The sequence below is a fragment of the Amphibalanus amphitrite genome, unplaced genomic scaffold (genome assembly GCF_019059575.1).
Source record: "Amphibalanus amphitrite isolate SeventyFive unplaced genomic scaffold, NRLGWU_Aamphi_draft 000804F_arrow, whole genome shotgun sequence".
NCBI lineage: Eukaryota > Metazoa > Arthropoda > Thecostraca > Balanomorpha > Balanidae > Amphibalanus > Amphibalanus amphitrite.
This window is the reverse complement of record NW_024882298.1, coordinates 152,940-170,405: the sequence shown is the minus strand read 5'-3', so window position 1 is coordinate 170,405 and position 17,466 is coordinate 152,940. Positions and strand designations below refer to the sequence as shown.

At 60.7% G+C, this 17,466-nt stretch overlaps 2 protein-coding genes across 2 annotated transcripts; both read left to right on the top strand.

The window, feature by feature from the left end:
* Positions 1-208: 208 nt before the first annotated feature.
* LOC122366405 (chromosome-associated kinesin KIF4A-like) lies at positions 209-9,662 on the top strand. Its single transcript, XM_043338639.1, has 16 exons — positions 209-309; positions 1,454-1,689; positions 2,044-2,198; positions 2,510-2,725; positions 3,127-3,292; positions 3,668-3,867; positions 4,808-4,971; positions 5,170-5,287; positions 5,667-5,702; positions 6,015-6,188; positions 6,604-6,639; positions 7,024-7,059; positions 7,361-7,540; positions 8,336-8,535; positions 8,764-9,591; positions 9,635-9,662. Exons 2-16 carry the CDS (start codon positions 1,482-1,484, stop codon positions 9,660-9,662), a joined length of 2,745 nt encoding a protein of 914 aa, XP_043194574.1. The 5' UTR covers positions 209-309; positions 1,454-1,481.
* Positions 9,663-9,793: 131 nt separating this feature from the next.
* Positions 9,794-14,533, top strand: LOC122366408. Its single transcript, XM_043338651.1, has 4 exons — positions 9,794-10,232; positions 10,429-10,674; positions 11,028-11,127; positions 14,068-14,533. The coding sequence occupies exons 1-4, from the start codon at positions 10,064-10,066 to the stop codon at positions 14,117-14,119; spliced, it is 567 nt and encodes a 188-aa protein (XP_043194586.1). The 5' UTR covers positions 9,794-10,063; the 3' UTR covers positions 14,120-14,533.
* Positions 14,534-17,466: the final 2,933 nt, after the last annotated feature.

The window sequence follows — 17,466 nt, the reverse complement described above, 5'->3', positions numbered from 1 at the left end:
TAATTTTGTCATTCCAGGATCAGGTGGCCGACTGTCATCTCCTTATCCCACGGCGGCCTAACGTGAGCGCCGCAATCACTCTGCCATGACCATCATCAAAACGAAGCGCGCATCGGCGGCGGAGAGGCCGCAGCGGCGCAGGAGCGGCCTGAAGGCGCCGCCACCGGCCGTCACTGTGCGGGCCGGCCGGCGCGCGCCGGCGGCCGGCCGCGCCGCCGCCGCCGGCACCGCCGCCGCGCAGGCCTCCAATGTGCGCGTGGTGGTGCGCGTGCGGCCCGAGAACGAGCGAGAGAGCCAGGGCGGCTACCGGTGAGTGGCTCGCGTGCGGACGGACGGCGCGGCTGCCACACGCTGCCCGGGGGATGAACGGAGGGGGATGGGGTCAGTAACTGGCTAAAAATAAAATTAAAGGGACCCTCCCACCTTCAAAAAAGTTAATGAATTGGCATGAAAGTGATGTCGCTCGGTTCAGAAAGAGCGAAAACGAATATCTACCAAATTTCATCGAAAAATATTCACCGGTTTTCAAGATATTAGACTTTTACTTTTGTTTACTTTTTTGGGATCTCCGCTGTTTCTAGCGACTTTATTTTAGAAGTGCGGCGTTTGCGGCAGATGTTGCGCGCAAATAGCATATACCTCCGCGTGCTACAAAACGTTTTAGTCAAACATGTAAAAATCGTTAGATATCTGCGCTGACGTCACACATTCAGAGGGGTATTCCTAAGCATTAGCCCCTCTGAATCAAAATGCTGCAATTTTGAAATTCAATATTTCTGATTTAAGGCATTTCTCGATGTTGTGAGTGCCGAAACCGGTAATTGTGAGCCAGGGACCCCATTTTGGCTATCTCAACTCAAATCTAATGTTAAGGTGGGAGGGTCCCTTTAAGTGCTCTCGTTAATTATTATACTGCAATTGTCCTGACTTATTGATTGGTCTCAATGATTTATCGTATCTTATCTATAAGTCTTAGACTTCTCTAGTTCGTCAGTTATCCTTTGCGACATACTTGCTTTACCAGTGCTAGAGGTACAGGTTTACGCGATAACTGTATGTTTTGATATGTATGATTAACGGATGCATTAGTTTGGGTGTAGAAACTTGCATTTTTATTGGTATTATTTGTGTAGAACTGGGTAACTGCTTTTAATTGAACTGTAAAGTATGATGGTGATGCATGCGAGTTGTTCGAGCCCTTTGTAAGTTAGGATGTTACTCAATTCAACCCTACTCTACCCTACCCTACCCTACCCTACCCTACCCTACCCTACCCTACCCTACCCCTACTCCTCCTGGCCTGCCCTGCTGGTTGATGATTGCTGTTTTGTTTATTGACCGTGGGTACCTGTGCTTATGACGATGTGGAGCTCCCTTTCCCGTGAGTCTCTCTTGTTCAGCGGCTGACCCTCTGTGCCCAGCTGCTCTGAGCCTCCCGTCCATCCGCCGCCAGGCTGGTGGTGCGTCCACTGGACGACCACATGCTCATCTTCGACCCGCGCCAGCAGGACGAGGACTTCTACTTCCAGGGCGTGCGCCAGCGGCAGCGCGACCTCAACAAGCGTGCCAGCAAGGACATGCAGTACATGTTCGACCGCGTGTTCCACCCGCACCACAGCAACCAGCAGCTGTTCGAGGCCACCACCAAAGACGTCATCGACACGGTCATCGACGGCTTCAACTGCTCCGGTGAGCTGAGCTGCCCGTGACACGGGGAACGGAGACTCTGCCACTGCAGTTCACACCGATAGGATCCGCCCTTTGTGATGCTGTGTAATGCTACTCAGTATAACCTATTCTATTACTTACTATTTAGCTACTACAGATACTGCATACCGTAGATCAGCCAAACATGTTGGGTCATTTTAATGTTGCTTTTATATATCGATCCCGCCCTTAATTCAGTAACATCAAGCTCAAAAGGTGTGTTATGAATTGCACCCTATCATCAGACTCGGAAAGTACATCAGTACTCGTGTCACTCTTCCCTGCGCACATGCCTCCCATTGTTGGTGGGGTGACCGTGCGCTGTGCGCCGCGCAGTGTTCGCCTACGGCTCGACGGGCGCCGGGAAGACGCACACGATGCTGGGCACCAGCTCGGAGCCGGGCATCATCTTCCTGACGGTGATGGAGCTGTACTCGCGGATCGCGGCCATGGCCGACACGCGCTGTCAGGTGGCCGTCTCTTACGTGGAGGTACGTCCACTGCGGGCGCCGCCGGCTGGCCGCTGAGTGAGCCGGACAGAGGGCACGGTCATGGCGGATCTTCCGCCGCGCTGCGCTTAACTAAGTCATTCGTCTAGTGAACTGCTTGAATGGTAAGATCGTAAATTATCGGTTGTACCACTCATTTGGATCTGTCGCTTGTATCATTTTTGGGCTGTCGTTTGTCGTCAACCGCTGGGTTAGTCCCTGTGTTGGGCTGACAACCACCTCCGTCCACCGCTGTGATACCCGCCGGGTACCGGTGTGGCCGCTGACCTCTTTCCCCCTCCCCGACCTCCCAGGTGTACAACGAGACGGTGACGGACCTGCTGCAGCCGAGCGGGCCGCTGGACGTGCGCGAGGACGGACAGCGCGCCGTCGTCATCGCCGGCCTGTCGCAGCAGACGCCCGACGGGCCCGAGCACCTGATGGCCATCCTGGCAGCCGGCAACCAGAGGCGCACCCAGCACCCCACCGACATGAACGCCGAGAGCTCGCGATCGCACGCCGTCTTCCAGGTCGGTCAGGACTCCAACAGGGTACTGTGGGAAACTGGAGAGTGGGCAAACGACGCTGTCTCGGGACTCTGGCCCCCGGTGACGCTGTCTCTAATGCCTCCCGTCCCCCGGTGACGCTGCTCCTGACCCTCCCATCCCCCAGTGACGCCGCCTCTGACCCCTTCCGTCCCGTCGGCAGGTGACGCTGTCTGACCCCTCCCGTCCCCCAGTGACGCCGTCTCTGACCCTCCCGTCCCGTCGGCAGGTGACGCTGTCTGACCCCTCCCGTCCGTCCCGTCGGCAGGTGACGCTGTCTGACCCCTCCCGTCCGTCCCGTCGGCAGGTGACGCTGTCTGACCCCTCCCGTCCCGTCCTGTCGGCAGGTGACGCTGTCTGACCCGTCCGTCCCGTCCGTTCGGCAGGTGACGCTACGCCAGTCAGACGGCACGGCCGGCCTCTCGCAGGACGTGCGCGTCTCCAAGCTGTCTCTGATCGACCTGGCCGGATCCGAGCGCGGCTCGGCCACCGGACACAAGGGCGCCCGGTTCCGCGAGGGCGCCAACATCAACCGCTCGCTGCTGGCGCTCGGTACGTGCTGACCCCTGCGGTAGGTGCCGCCGCTGACCGCTGACCGGCGGGCGCCTGGTGGGAGCTGCTGACGGGCCGTTCGGCACTGCGGCCGGCCGCCCAGCTGAGTATAACTGACTACCGGCCGGCCAACTGACTGGTAGATCGTGCAGATTGTGATAGTTCCGAATGAAAATTACCCATGACAAGGCCTTGAAACAGATACACGGGTGCGGAAAAGTGGTTTCGGTGGCGGCATCTGCAGTACGTGCCTGGCCTGTGATCGTCCCGCCGGTCCGGTGATGGCTGAAGCCGGTCGCCCAGACGTCAGTCTGCCCGCCCCGCTCGTGTGCGTGCCGAGGGCCCACTGACCGCTCCCCCCCCCCCCCCTGACAGGCAGCTGCATCAACGCGCTGGCCGACGGCAAGAAGTTCGTGCCGTACCGCGACTCCAAGCTGACCCGGCTGTTGAAGGACTCGATCGGCGGCAACTGCAAGACGGTGATGATCGCCAACGTGACGCCGTCGGCGGCCAGCTTCGAGGACACGCACAACACGCTCAAGTACGCCGACCGCGCCAAGGCCATCAAGACCAGGGTGAGTGCGCCGGACCGGCCGGAGGCGGAGTACGTACGGAGCAGTGTGGGGGACGGGCTGTGCTGCGACCAGCGGGCGCGAATCGCGAGTGAACTCTCCTATACGACGGAAAATGTAGGCTCAAACTAGATACTTAATGCAACTTTTTGCATTTGAATTCAACCATTCGCTTCGCCATAACTGTTTGAGGACCCGTTTCGACAATCGGCATTGAATACAACTATTCCGGCGTTGTGTCTTTCATTTCAGTCTTCAGCAAAACAGATTGAACACTGAAATGAGCGATCTGCAAAACAGTTTGACACTTCGCCAGACTTCGGCATTGAGCGAGCCAGCTCGGCACATGACGAATAGTTTCGACCATTGACGAGTTGCTTTGCACAATGTTGAACCATTCGCTCAATGTCGAGTTGTAGAGGGAGTACCACCGAATAGTTTTGCACAATGGTGATTCTTCGTGACCAACTGCCCATTTCCTTTCCCTGATGGGTGTACCGCTGACCGCCCCCATCCAGTGTTTCCTGCCCAGTCCCCTGCTGGGTGTACCGCTGACCGCCCCCATCCAGTGTTTCCTGCCCAGTCCCCTGCTGGGTGTACCGCTGACCGCCCCCATCCAGTGTTTCCTGCCCAGTCCCCTGCTGGGTGTGCCGCTGACCGCCCACATCCAGTGTTCCCTGCCCAGTCCCCTGCTGGGTGTACCGCTGACCGCCCCCATCCAGTGTTTGCTGCCCAGTCCCCTGCTGGGTGTACCGCTGACCGCCCCCATCCAGTGTTCCCTGCCCAGTCCCCTGTGGGTGTGCCGCTGACCGCCCCATCCAGTGTTCCCTCCCCAGTCCCCTGATGGGTGTGCCGCTGACCGCCCCCCCCCCCCATCCAGTGTTCCCTGCCCAGTCCCCTGCTGGGTGTGCCGCTGACCGTTCTCTCCCCGTTCCGTCCACAGCTGCAGCGGAACGTGGTGTCGGTGGACATGCACGTGGCCCAGTACGCCAAGGTGGTGGACGAGCTGCGCCAGGAGGTGACCGAGCTGCGCGCCCAGCTGGCAGAGCGGCCGGCCGCCGACCAGACGGCGCCGCCGCCGGCCGAGCCGCCCTTCGACGCGGCGCCGCTGCGCGCGGCCGAGGCGGCGCGGCGCGCGCTGGTGACGCGCCAGCTGCAGCTGGAGGCGGAGGCGCAGCAGCTGCGGCTGCGGCTGCACCGGCGCCGGCTGTGCGTGCAGCGCGCGGCGCTGCTGCGTCCGGCCGGCGGCGCGCGGCCCGACCGACAGCAGGACCGGCTGGCGGGCCGGCTCAGCCTGGCCCACAGCCGTCTGGAGCAGGCGCGCGGCGAGCTGGCCGCCGCCGTGCAGACGGCAGAGGCCGAGGCGGGCCGCGCGCCGGCCGGCCCCGCTACCGACCAGCTGGTCGACCAGCTGGAGAAGGAGGTGAGCGCTGCCGCCGCCGGCCGGCCGGGACACGCGACTGCCCTCGGGGGATACCCGGCGGGTCGGAGCAGTGGCGTGACACCCTTACCGGCCTCAGTACGGGGCTGCAGTCAGGCCCACCGGTCTTTGGCCGTGCCTGGAGGAGCAGTGGTCACCGATCTCAGTCGGCTATGTGGATGCGGCTTATCCGACCAGATGATCGGCTTTCGTTTTGTATCGTTCACAGCGATTTATAGTCCCTGTCCGTTGTCCGTCCACAGCGCCAGCTGGACGCGTGTCGTTCCTCACTCTCAGTGGCTAGTAGCAGTGTCTGACGGCGGCCTGTCCGGTGGTGTCTGTCCGCCGGTGTCTGACGGCCCTGTCCGGTGTCCGCCCGCAGCGCCAGCTGGACGAGTGTCGTTCCTCACTCTCAGTGGCTAGTAGCAGTGTCTGACGGCTGCCTGTCCGGTGGTGTCTGTCCGCCGGTGTCTGACGGCCCTGTCCGGTGTCTGACGGCCCTGTCCGGTGTCTGACGGCTCTGTCCGGTGGTGTCTGCCCGGTGGTGTCTGACGGCCCTGTCCGGTGGTATCCTGTCCGCCGGTGTCTGACGGCCCTGTCCGGTGGTGTCTGTCCGGTGGTGTCTGACGGCCCTGTCCGGTGTCTGACGACCCTGTCCGGTGGTGTCTGTCCGCCGGTGTCTGACGGCCCTGTCCGGTGTCTGACGGCCCTGTCCGGTGTCCGCCCGCAGCGCCAGCTGGACGAGTGTCGTTCCTCACTCTCAGTGGCTGTAGCAGTGTCTGCCGGCGGCCTGTCCGGTGGTGTCTGTCCGCCGGTGTCTGACGGCCCTGTCCGGTGTCTGACGGCCCTGTCCGGTGTCCGCCCGCAGCGCCAGCTGGACGAGTGTCGTTCCTCACTCTCAGTGGCTAGTAGCAGTGTCTGACGGCCCTGTCCGGTGTCTGACGGCTCTGTCCGGTGTCTGACGGCCCTGTCCGGTGTCCGCCCGCAGCGCCAGCTGGACGAGTGTCGTTCCTCACTCTCAGTGGCTAGTAGCAGTGTCTGCCGGCGGCCTGTCCGGTGGTGTCTGTCCGCCGGTGTCTGACGGCCCTGTCCGGTGTCTGACGGCCCTGTCCGGTGTCTGACGGCTCTGTCCGGTGGTGTCTGCCCGGTGGTGTCTGACGGCCCTGTCCGGTGGTATCCTGTCCGCCGGTGTCTGACGGCCCTGTCCGGTGGTGTCTGTCCGCCGGTGTCTGACGGCCCTGTCCGGTGTCTGACGGCCCTGTCCGGTGTCTGACGGCTCTGTCCGGTGTCTGACGGCCCTGTCCGGTGTCCGCCCGCAGCGCCAGCTGGACGAGTGTCGTTCCTCACTCTCAGTGGCTAGTAGCAGTGTCTGACGGCCCTGTCCGGTGTCTGACGGCTCTGTCCGGTGTCTGACGGCCCTGTCCGGTGTCCGCCCGCAGCGCCAGCTGGACGAGTGTCGTTCCTCACTCTCAGTGGCTAGTAGCAGTGTCTGACGGCGGCCTGTCCGGTGGTGTCTGACGGCCCTGTCCGGTGTCTGACGGCGGCCTGTCCGCTGGTGTCTGCCCGCCGGTGTCTGACGGCGGCCTGTCCGCTGGTGTCTTTCCGCCGGTGTCTGACGGCCCTGTCCAGTGTCTGACGGCCCTGTCCGGTGGTGTCTGTCCGCCGGTGTCTGACGGCCCTGTCCGGTGTCTGACGGCCCTGTCCGATGTCTGACGGCCCTGTCCGGTGTCCGCCCGCAGCGCCAGCTGGACGAGTGTCGTTCCTCACTCTCAGTGGCTAGTAGCAGTGTCTGACGGCCCTGTCCGCCGGTGTCTGTCCGCCGGTGTCTGACGGCCCTGTCCGGTGTCTGACGGCTCTGTCCGGTGTCTGACGGCCCTGTCCGGTGTCCGCCCGCAGCGCCAGCTGGACGAGTGTCGTTCCTCACTCTCAGTGGCTAGTAGCAGTGTCTGACGGCTCTGTCCGGTGGTGTCTCTCCGCCGGTGTCTGACGGCCCTGTCCGGTGGTGTCTGACGGCCCTGTCCGGTGTCTGACGGCCCTGTCCGGTGTCTGACGGCCCTGTCCGGTGTCCGCCCGCAGCGCCAGCTGGACGAGTGCCGCGTGCACGCCGCCCACCTGGAGACGTTCTCGCGTCTGCTGCAGCTCGAGCTGGCCAGCTCGGACCATCTGCTGGCCCAGCTGATCGGCGCCGTCCGCGAACAGCACCGCGTGCTCACCTACATGAAGTTCGTGACGCCCGAGCTGGAGGCCCAGTACAAGGTCAGAACACTGAACGGCCGACTCGGCAGCCACAGCTGGCGGGAGGAGGATACCTGCGACCCCACGTGTCAGTAGTCGCACCAACTGTTGTAGCGGCTAGCCAGGCGTCTGTCATTGTGGGGTGATTTCAGGATGGCAGTGAATTTCTCATGCGGGTCGGTTGTAATTGGGGCTCCAGCAGTGGGCCTGGTGTCATCGGATGGGATTTGCGCTGGCGCTCGTTGGCCCAGCGCGCCGGCCTGCGTCCCGCTGTGCTGCTCAGCGCTGCCCGTGGCGTGCCCGAGCGGCCGGCCTGACTGCGGCGCGCGCCGCGGTGGGTGGCCGTCTGGTGCATGCTTGTACTCGGCGCATGACTAGATGCCCACTCATCGAGGCGCGCGCCGCCACTCGACGGACTGCCGGGTGGGTAGACGGTGGACGTATGGTATAACAGCGGTAAGGTGCAGAGCACATGCCCAGAGCCCGCTGGTTTGTCATTACTCACTTCTTTGCTGAGGGCTGAGCTGCTGCAAATGATAGTTGAATAGTAAACTGCTCATGGATGCGTTTATTTCCAATCGCACACTGCGTTGCCATGTTCTATGTACGCATTTTGTTCGAGGTACCCATCAGTCTGGCCTGCCTTTTCTGTGGTGTCCCGACAGTCTTGCCCTGTTCTCTTTTTCTGCGACACGTCCTACCCGACTGCTCCGACTGTCGGTCGTTGCTCCGTGCTCCCGTGGCCTGGCCGAAGGTCGGGCTGTGTCGTGTCAGTTCTATGTTCTGACGGTTGATCGTCTCGCCGTGTTTGCTCAGGAGGTGGTGGGCCTGGTGGAGGGCCAGAAGGAAGTGTGCTGGGCGGACCAGCAGCAGCCGGCCGCCGACAGTCCGGGCCAGCCCAGCTACGACGTGACGGCGCTGCTGCGACTGGCAGACACCACCTACCGGCCGGCCGAGCCGCTGCGGCAGGCCACCGGCGGCCTGCTGCTCAGCGCGCCCGCGCCCGCCCCCGCGCAGCCGGCCGCCGGCCGCTCGGTGCCGCGGGCGGCGCCGGTGGACCGGACGCCGGCGCCGCCGCCGCCGCCGCCGCCCTGCCCGGACGGCACGCCGCCCAGTCTGTCGTCCGTGCTGCCGCCCAGCGACACGACGCTGGGCGGCGGCGCCGACGACGAGGTGCTGATCGCTGGCGGCGGCGGCGCGCCCGACGAGACGCCGTGCCGGCCGCGGCACCACCGGCCCGGCAGCCCCGTGTTCTTCGACGCGGAGCCCGGCCCGGAGACGCCGCGGCCGGGCGGCCCACCGGAGGCGGACGCAGTGGCCGAGACAGAGACCAGCCCGGGCCCGGTGCAGGCGGACAGGGACCTGGCTGAGGAGGCCGTCACAGTGCCCTCGCCGCGCGAGCCGGGCCCGCACCGGGCCCAGTCTCCTGCCGCAGAGCCGGCCGCACCGCGGACGGACGCTACCGTGTCGATCACACCGCAAACAGGCACTGCAGGGTCGGTCACACCGCAGACAGAGACTTTAGAGCCGGCCACACCGCAGACAGAGACTGCAAGACCGGCGACACCACAGACAGAGACTGCAAGACCGGCGACACTGCAGGCAGAGACTGCAGGGCCAGTCACACCGCGGACAGACGCCGCGGTGTCGATCACGCCGCAGACAGAGACTGCGGAGCCGGCCACGCAGCAGGTGAGCGGCGGCGAGTCGGAGCGGCCGGACACGCTGCCGGCCGGCCGGCGCCACAGTCCCGCCGGGGACGGTCCCCGGGTGCCGGCCGGGCGCGCTGACAGTCCGCCGGCCGGCCGGCGTCACAGTCCCGCCGGGGACGGTACCCGGGTGTCGGCCGGGCGCGCTGACAGTCCGCCGGCGCCCCCCGGCAGTCCCGCCGCGGCCGGCGGCACACCGGCCACCGAGCCGAGACGACCGGAGGCGGGCGCGCGCCACTCCGTCTCACCCAATCTGAACACCACCATCACCATGTCGCCCTCCGAGAGCAGGCTGGCGTCACCGAACGTGGACCTGGGCGCCACCGTCGCCGGCCCGGCGCCGCCGGCCTCGCGGAAGGCGCCGTCGCCCGACCTGAACGCCACAGTCACCGTGTCGACGACGCAGGGCCGCAAGTCGGCCTCGCCCGACCTGAACACGACGGTGACGGTGGCGGCGCCGGCGGCCGGACGTCGCCGCTCGCCGCCCGCGGTCGGCCCCCCGCCGGCGGCCGGACGACGCCGCTCGCCGCCCGCGGTCGGCCCCCCGCCGGCGGCCGGACGACGCCGCTCGCCGCCCGCGGTCGGCCCTCCGCCGGCGGCCGGACGACGCCGCTCGCCGCCGGCCGTGGACCTGAACGCCACGCGCACCCTGTCACCGGCTGCGCCGGGCGGGGGCGGTCTGCCGGCGTTTGACAGCTGCAGCCCCATCCGGCCGGAGCCGGCCGACCGGGCGCTGTACGTGCCGCTGCCGCCCGACCTGCCGCCCACCCCGGAGATCCTGCGCCGCACCCGGACGCCGCTGAAGACGCGGCCGTCCGCCGCGCCGCCGCCCAACATGGACTCGACGTTCACGATGGAGGCGGCGCCGTTTCGTGTGCCGCTGGCGGCGTCGGCGGACGGCGGTGGTGGTGCGCCTGCTGGTGGCAGCGGCCAGCGAGCTGTGGCTGGCAAAGGTGCCCTGAGAGGCTCCGCCTCCAGCACCCACCTCGGCGTCCAGAGGACCGGTGAGTTGAACTGATCTCGGCGTCCACAGGACAAGCGAGTTGGGCAGTCCGTTCTAAGGGACCAGTAAAGCCAGTAAGGATTGGTCTGCTCGGTGTTTGCCCTTAATAACTATCTGAGAAATGCGTTGGATAACTCGTTGGTGTCGGTGCTTGTTCACTTGGTGTGTAACGCCGGTGCCCGGCCTCCCCTCGGCAGGTCTGAGCCGCTCGGCGTCGGCCGCGCACCTCTCGCAGACGGGCCGCGTCGGCGGCGGCTCGCGCTCGACAGCCGGCGCTCCCGGCTCGGCCGCCCGGCGCGGCTTCGAGGCGTCAGCGCGGCTGGCGGCCACGGCGCCCAACCCCAGCCGCCTGTCGCTCTCGGCGCAAAAGGCGCGCAGCACGTCCCGCCTGCACACCAGCGCCTCTGGCGGCCGAGACGAGAACCAGCAGCCCGACAGGCCTGGTCAGTGCCGACTCCGAGTGCCGACCGCGTGCTGTGTCTGTGTGTGGCAGCGGCTGGGGTCTGGGGTGCCATGTGGGGACGGAAAAGATCTCCCAAACGAAAGATCTAAAGCCGGGTTCACACCGGTTTTCTGGGTTGGCAGACGGAATTTTGCCGGCCCGGAATCCGGTGTGAACCCGGCATAAGATGGAATGGAGTGAAAATTGTCTGTACATAGTCGCAGGGCTTTCGACATGTTTTTTTTTTCTTCTCGTTGATTTGTTGGTCATCTCCCGCTGTCTCACCCAGACGCCCTGGACTGCCGGGTCCCCTCCGACCTGACCTGACCTGACCTGACCTGTGTGTGCCGGCAGCCTGGGGTCGGACGGCGCCGCCAGCCGTCGGGGCGGATAAGGCCGCCGGCCGGCACGGCCTCATCTCCTCGGTGGGCAAGTTCGGCCTGGGCAGGAGCAGGTGAGTTTAGTGGGAGTTTAGTGAGTTTAGGGCTGGGCCGCCCGGCCTGGGCAGGGGGTGAGTCGGGAGAAGAGGGCTGACCTGGGCAGTAGCAGAGCTGGCGGCCTGAGCAGGAGCAGGTGGGTCTGGAGCGGGAGCGGAGGCTGCAGGCGGGCTGACCTGGGCAGGGGCGGAGCAGGCGGGCGCAGCCGCTCGACGTGGCCCGGCGCGGGGGCTGCCGGGCGTCCCCTGAGCTGGGTGGTGGGCTGACTGGCTCCACACATGTATTGTCTCCGCCCTGCTCCATCGTTAACTCCTATGCAACTGTGTCAGACTGTAGTCGTGTTATCAACGGGGTGACCACACGGGGCTCTGCCGCCTGACCTAGGTTTGACCTGAAACATGCCGGGTGCATCCTCAGTACCGACAGGGTAGTATCACCATCGGCATCCACTTTCGAGTGTATAAACAAAAAAATGAGCTCGATGTGACTAGTGAAGCGGCGGCCAGAGCCCAAAGGGTAAATATGTCTAAATGTTAATAATTTTTGCTTTGGCCCGCGCCCCGCTGGGGGTCGTGGATTTCCACGCCCTGCTGGGGGGAGGGAAGGGGTTGAACACCCATCACCCTTCTAGCTCGGCTCATGGGCTACGTAGCGATATGCGGAAGGCGGCGTTCGAAAGGGCGCTAAAAATAATGACGAAATCACTTTGGTCCTTTTTTTTGGTCAGGTCACCAAAACCATTGAAGGCAAAATTTCGCCGATTTTCAGGTCGAATGTCGATAATTTCCAAGAAGCCGTCGCATAACTCGGGAACCAATAGAGCTACAGCGCCGCGGAAAGGCGCATTCGATAACCCTTTTAACGCTCTTTCTGATCGCTTTCCTAAGATTTGACCTACGTCAATGGTTTTGCCTGCAGGGGGCAAAAACTGCAAAAATAGCCGATTTTTTCGGAAACAGTTTTTCTGCCGTAACTTTTGACTCAAGCCTTGCACGAGCTTACTTTTACCGGCATTGTGTTCCTCTCGTCAAGGCGCATCGAGTGAGCTGTAATTTGATATTGAAAGGTCAACTTGAAAATTTGACCTTAGGTCAATGTCATGACCTGACCGGAAAGGGTCAGGTCATGACATCAGCCGATCCGTATCGTCGAGCTGACCACATCTGATGTGTTTTCACCGTTATACTTGTCTCTATCAAAAGTTATAGCAAAAAAAAAACTGCTGGTGGCCGTTCATGACCTGAGATGACCTCTGGGGCATACAGAGGGTTCACAGGTGCAATTTTCTGATTCAAGTGTGTCATGTTTACGTAGTACCGTATGAACCGATGTTTGAGAGCGGTTTGAACGACATTCGTCCAAAAGAGGCGCATTTCAATGTTCTCCCATTGACTTATAATGGAAAGGCCGCAAAATTGACCTGAGCTTAGGTCACATAAAAAATCCGAGATGTGCATTTTATACATTTGTGTAAATGTATGACGTGACGTGACTCTGACGACGCGACTCTACTCTTATCAATTGTCGAAAGTTTCAATCAAAGTGATCGTTCAGTCGGTGTAGCTATAGCGAGCCTTTGAACTTTTTCTGAGGTAAGGTCGCTTGACATGACATGGTGTCCTGACCTTGAACGACCCGGGTCTGAAATTTTAACAACGTGTGCGGAAATGATGTATGAACAGGCGTTTTTGAGATATTCGCGAAAAACTTGAGGGGGCGGCGTAAAAACGCCCCCCCCCCCCCCAGCACTATGCGGGTTAATGCAGTCCACATTTTTGATGGCCCCGCCTCGTGAAGTTGATCGGCAAATATGACCTAGCAACTGGCTGTGATATATAGCGTCTGTAGTTGTGTTGTAACTTGTAATGTGTGGCGACAGACGGGGCCGTGACTAGTCGTATTGTAATGTGTAGTGACTGACGGGACCGTTTGTAGTCGCATTGTAATGTGCAGCGATGGACGGGACCGTCTGTACTTGTAGTTGTGTTATGATAATGACGGGACCGTCTATTTTTGTTGTGATGCATGGCGACTGACGTATTGTCTGTAGTTGTATTGTAACACGTGGCGACTGACTGGACCGTGACTCGTAGTCACTAGTCGTTTTGAGATACGTGGCGACTGACGGGGCCGTCTGTAGTTGTGTTGTAATGTGTGGCGACTGACGCCTGACGGGGCCGTCTGTAGTTGTGTTGTAATGCGTGGCGACTGACGGGGCCGTCTGTTACTAGTTGTGTTGTAATATGTGGCGACTGACGGGGCCGTCTGTAGTTGTGTTGTAATGTGTGGCGACTGACGGGGCCGTCTGTAGTTGTGTTGTAATGTGTGGCGACTGACGGGGCCGTCTGTAGTTGTGTTGAAATGTGTGGCGACTGACGGGACTGTCTGTAGTTGTGTTGTGATGTGTGGCGACTGACGGGGCCATCTGTAGTTGTGTTGTAACGCGTGGCGACTGACGGGACCGTCTGTAGTTGTGTTGTAATGTGTGGCGACTTACGGGGCCGTCTGTAGTTGTGTTGTAATGTGTGGCGACTGACGGGGCCGTCTGTAGTTGTGTTGCAATGTGCGGCGACGGACGGGGCCGTCTGTAGTTGTGTTGCAATGTGTGGCGACGGACGGGGCCGTCTGTAGTTGTGTTGTAATGTGTGGCGACTGACTGGGCCGTCTGTAGTTGTGTTGCAATATGCGGCGACTGACGGGGCCGTCTGTAGTTGTGTTGCAATGTGTGGCGACTGACGGGGCCGTCTGTGGTTGTGTTGTAATGTGTGGGGACTGACGGGGCCGCCTGTTGTTGTGTTGAAATGTGTGGCGACGGACGGGGCCGTCTGTAGTTGTGTTGTAATGTGTGGCGACTGACTGGGCCGTCTGTAGTTGTGTTGCAATGTGCGGCGACTGACGGGGCCGTCTGTAGTTGTGTTGTAATGTGTGGCGACTGACGGGCCTTCCCTGTTCGCCAGGACGGGCGCCAAGGACCGGCCGGGCGGCGTCCTCAAACCGGCCAACCAGTGAGACCATCGCAGCCGTCGAACGCCAAATGCGTCCTTCTTAACCCTGACGATTTATTTTTCTATGTTTCATTGCTTTGTATATAATGTGTTTTAATCCGGTTAAAATAAAGGTGTTTTATATAGTATATGGCGCGCCGTGGTGGCATGGCCGCGGGTCGTGGTGTGTCTGGCAGCGGCCGGCCCGCGCCACTCTCCGCTGTTACTCAGTGCTGGACTGTGCCCCGGCCGGGGCCAGTGCCCTGCATCAGAAGCTGCGCGCTAACTGCTTGTTTTAGAAGGTGGCGCCGCCGAGCGCGGCCATCAGCTTTCCCCGGCGATCTCTGGCTGGGCGGTGGCGGCCGACTGCCGCCGCCGCCTCCAGCCAAATCGTACCAGCTCCATCTGGGAGACAAAATATACGGTAACATAGCCCGGCCACCGTCTGTCTGTCTGTCTGTATGTGTGTCTCTGTGTGTGGCGAGCTGCGGCAGCTGCACCGGTGACTTTGAGCGGTGACCACCATGTGGTACCCCAGGACTGACCGAAGCCATCAAAGGTATAGGCACTATCAAAGGGCTGAGTGAGATGAGAGTCCAAAGCAAATGATGTAAATAGGACTGTGACGGAGTGCCTCTGAAGCTCGCGTTTTGGATCGGTCGTGTGTGGGCCCCGGCGCATTGCTGCGGACCTCTGACCGTGACCTGTCGCACCTGGTGCTGACCGGTCACCCAGCTGTCGTCTGGGTGTCTGTGCTGACCGGCCATCCTGCTGTCGTCTGGGTGTCTGTGGCCGCGGACCGGTCACCCAGCTGTCGTCTGGGTGTCTGTGGCCGCGGACCGGCCACCCAGCTGTCGTCTGGGTGTCTGTGGCCGCGGACCGGCCACCCAGCTGTCGTCTGGGTGCAGCTGTGTCGTCTGGGTGTCTGTGCTGACCTGCCATCCTGCTGTCGTCTGGGTGTCTGTGGCCGCGGACCTCGGCAATCACAGACAGGAACCGGTCACCGGAGCTCAGCGGTTCGTCGCTCAGCACCACCAGCACCTTGTTGCATCGTACGCCGCTGCGAGCCATTGGAAACGTAGGCGAAATTGCCGGTTTCGCCTGCCTTTCCATGGACACCGAGCGTCGATATCTAGAAGCGGCGGGCCGTGTGTGGAGTGGACAAGTCGCGTGCTATCGCCGCCTGCTTTCTTCGGCGAAATGTTAAAGGGACACTCCCACCTTAACATTAGTTTTGAGTTGAGATAGCCAAATTGGTGGCCATGGCCTGCAAATACCGGTTTGGGCACTCACAACATCGAAAAATGCTTTAATTCGAAGATATGGAATTTCAAACTTGCAGTTTTCGGATTCTAAGGGGCTAATGCATTGGAATGCCCCCTTAGAATTTGTGACGTCAGCGGAGATCTAACGATTTTTAAATCTTAGACTAAAACCATCGTTAACACGTGGTGGTATACGCTGCTTTGCGCGCAACGTCTGCCGCACTTTAAGGCTGCCGAATTATTGCTTCCAAATAAAGTCGGTAGTAACAGGGGAGATCCCAAAAAGTAAACAAAAGTAAAAGCCTAATATCTTGAAAACCAGTGAATATTTTTCGGTGAAATTTGGTAGATATTCGTTTTCGCTCTTTCTGAACCAAGGGACATCACTTTCATGCCAATTCATTAACTTTTTTGAAGGTGGGAGGGTCCCTTTAACAACACCGCACCTATGCCAATACACATTGCCTATAATATTTACAGCAGTCAAGAATTAAGTATAAACAAGCACATACGTAGCACAAAACGGCATCATTATCCTCAAGTCTTCACGCCCACGAGGATGCAGCCGAGCTGCTCGGTAATAAGGCAAGTTTTTGTGCTCTGAACATTGGGTACCATTACACCAAACCGCTCCTGCCTATGCGATTTAACCCTCGCCGGCCTAGCGGGGGGGGGGGGGGATGCCGCCGAAAGCTCCGAAAACCCCGGCGATAGAAAGGCCGCTTGGCATTTGGCATATCTGACCCTTGATTCAAGCCGGATCTTGCAACGCCAACCGCATTTCTCAATAGCTCCCAATCCAATTGAGTTAGCGAGTCAGGAAAGTCACCAATGGACTGAGGAAGACCTGCTAAATCGAATGATATGCGATATGACCTCCTTTGACCAATTTCGTGACCAGGGGGCCTCTGACCTGGGCGGTGTTTCACGGCACGCTGCTATTCCATCCCGCGAGCTGACGTCACACTTGTGGAGTGTTGGAGCAATGGGCTTGTTGACGTCTCCATGGAAACCCAATTTGACACGTGTAATAGCAGCGTGCTCATATCGGTGAAACACCACTCGGACCTTGACCTGAGGTCAACTAAGTTGACCTCACCCGAACAAAACTATACAGTTCGACGCGCCCCAGTAAACATGCCGACGTCGGCCCGACGTCGGCCGACGTCGGCAACTCGGCATCGGCATGCCCACGTCGGCCCAACCTCGGCACGACGTCGGCTGGATGTCGGATATGCCCGTATGTTCCGACGTCCAGCCGAGGTCCAGCCGACGTCGGGCCGACGTCGGACCGAGATCAATTGCTGAGGTCCAGCCGACGTCGGGGCGACGTCGGACCGACATCGGCCGCTGTTTTGACCGTTAAAATAATATAAAATGCATGTTTCATGTTTCATAAAGAGCTTCTGTATTCAAAATATCCTCAGGAAACTCAAATCTTCCTCCACGCCGCAACCCCCTGATCCGGACTGGACGGGAAACTTTATCCCATTTGGGATTGCCCGTAAGCCGAGCTCGCCCGTAGCCGGGTGCCGTGAGTGCTTGGGGGCTGCTCGGCCTATCCTTTGGTCAGGCTCAGCCCCGGCAACTCACCAGGGCCGGACCCAGTTCATATAGAAAGGCCAGTCGGCAAGTGTCACTTTGCCAAAGTGCCACTTATCAAAGGGACACTTTGGGAAACGTTGGTGCAGGTGTGTAAGAGTGGCTATATGAATCCATTGTGGGGTCGCCCTTTCCAATAAGTGTCACGTAACAGCAATGGGACCAGGGACTCTATATGAACTGGACCCAGGGTGCTCGCCAAGAAGACCAATGTCTCCATCCTATGATCCTTCCGGCTCTGAAATGGTCTTGTCAGACCGAAAGGGCATAAGTCAACAAAACAAACCAAATTCGTTAGCTGGCTGTTTGGTGTAGTGGTTAGTGCACTAACCTCGCGTTCGAATGACCCTGGGTTCGGATCCCATCACCGGCTGATGCTTTTGGCGTGTTGTCCTAGTAAACATGCCGACTTCGGCGACTGGGGGGCTCGAATCCCGCCGCCGGTTGATATTTTTGGCGCGTTGTCCCAATAAACATGCCGACGTCGGCCCCGTCGGTCCAACGA

What these genes read in the sequence shown, in the direction of transcription:
- LOC122366405 (XM_043338639.1), top strand. Translation starts at nt 1,482, where the DNA reads ATGCTCATCTTCGACCCGCGCCAGCAGGACGAGGACTTCTACTTCCAG. An exon ending in CCGCTCGCTGCTGGCGCTCG is followed by an intron (nt 3,293 to 3,667) that starts GTACGTGCTGAC and finishes CCCCCCTGACAG; the next exon opens with GCAGCTGCATCAACGCGCTG. An exon ending in GTCGTTCCTCACTCTCAGTG is followed by an intron (nt 6,640 to 7,023) that starts GCTAGTAGCAGT and finishes GTCCGCCCGCAG; the next exon opens with CGCCAGCTGGACGAGTGTCG.
- LOC122366408 (XM_043338651.1), top strand. Translation starts at nt 10,064, where the DNA reads ATGGACTCGACGTTCACGATGGAGGCGGCGCCGTTTCGTGTGCCGCTG. An exon ending in CCAGCAGCCCGACAGGCCTG is followed by an intron (nt 10,675 to 11,027) that starts GTCAGTGCCGAC and finishes GTGTGCCGGCAG; the next exon opens with CCTGGGGTCGGACGGCGCCG. An exon ending in TTCGGCCTGGGCAGGAGCAG is followed by an intron (nt 11,128 to 14,067) that starts GTGAGTTTAGTG and finishes CCTGTTCGCCAG; the next exon opens with GACGGGCGCCAAGGACCGGC.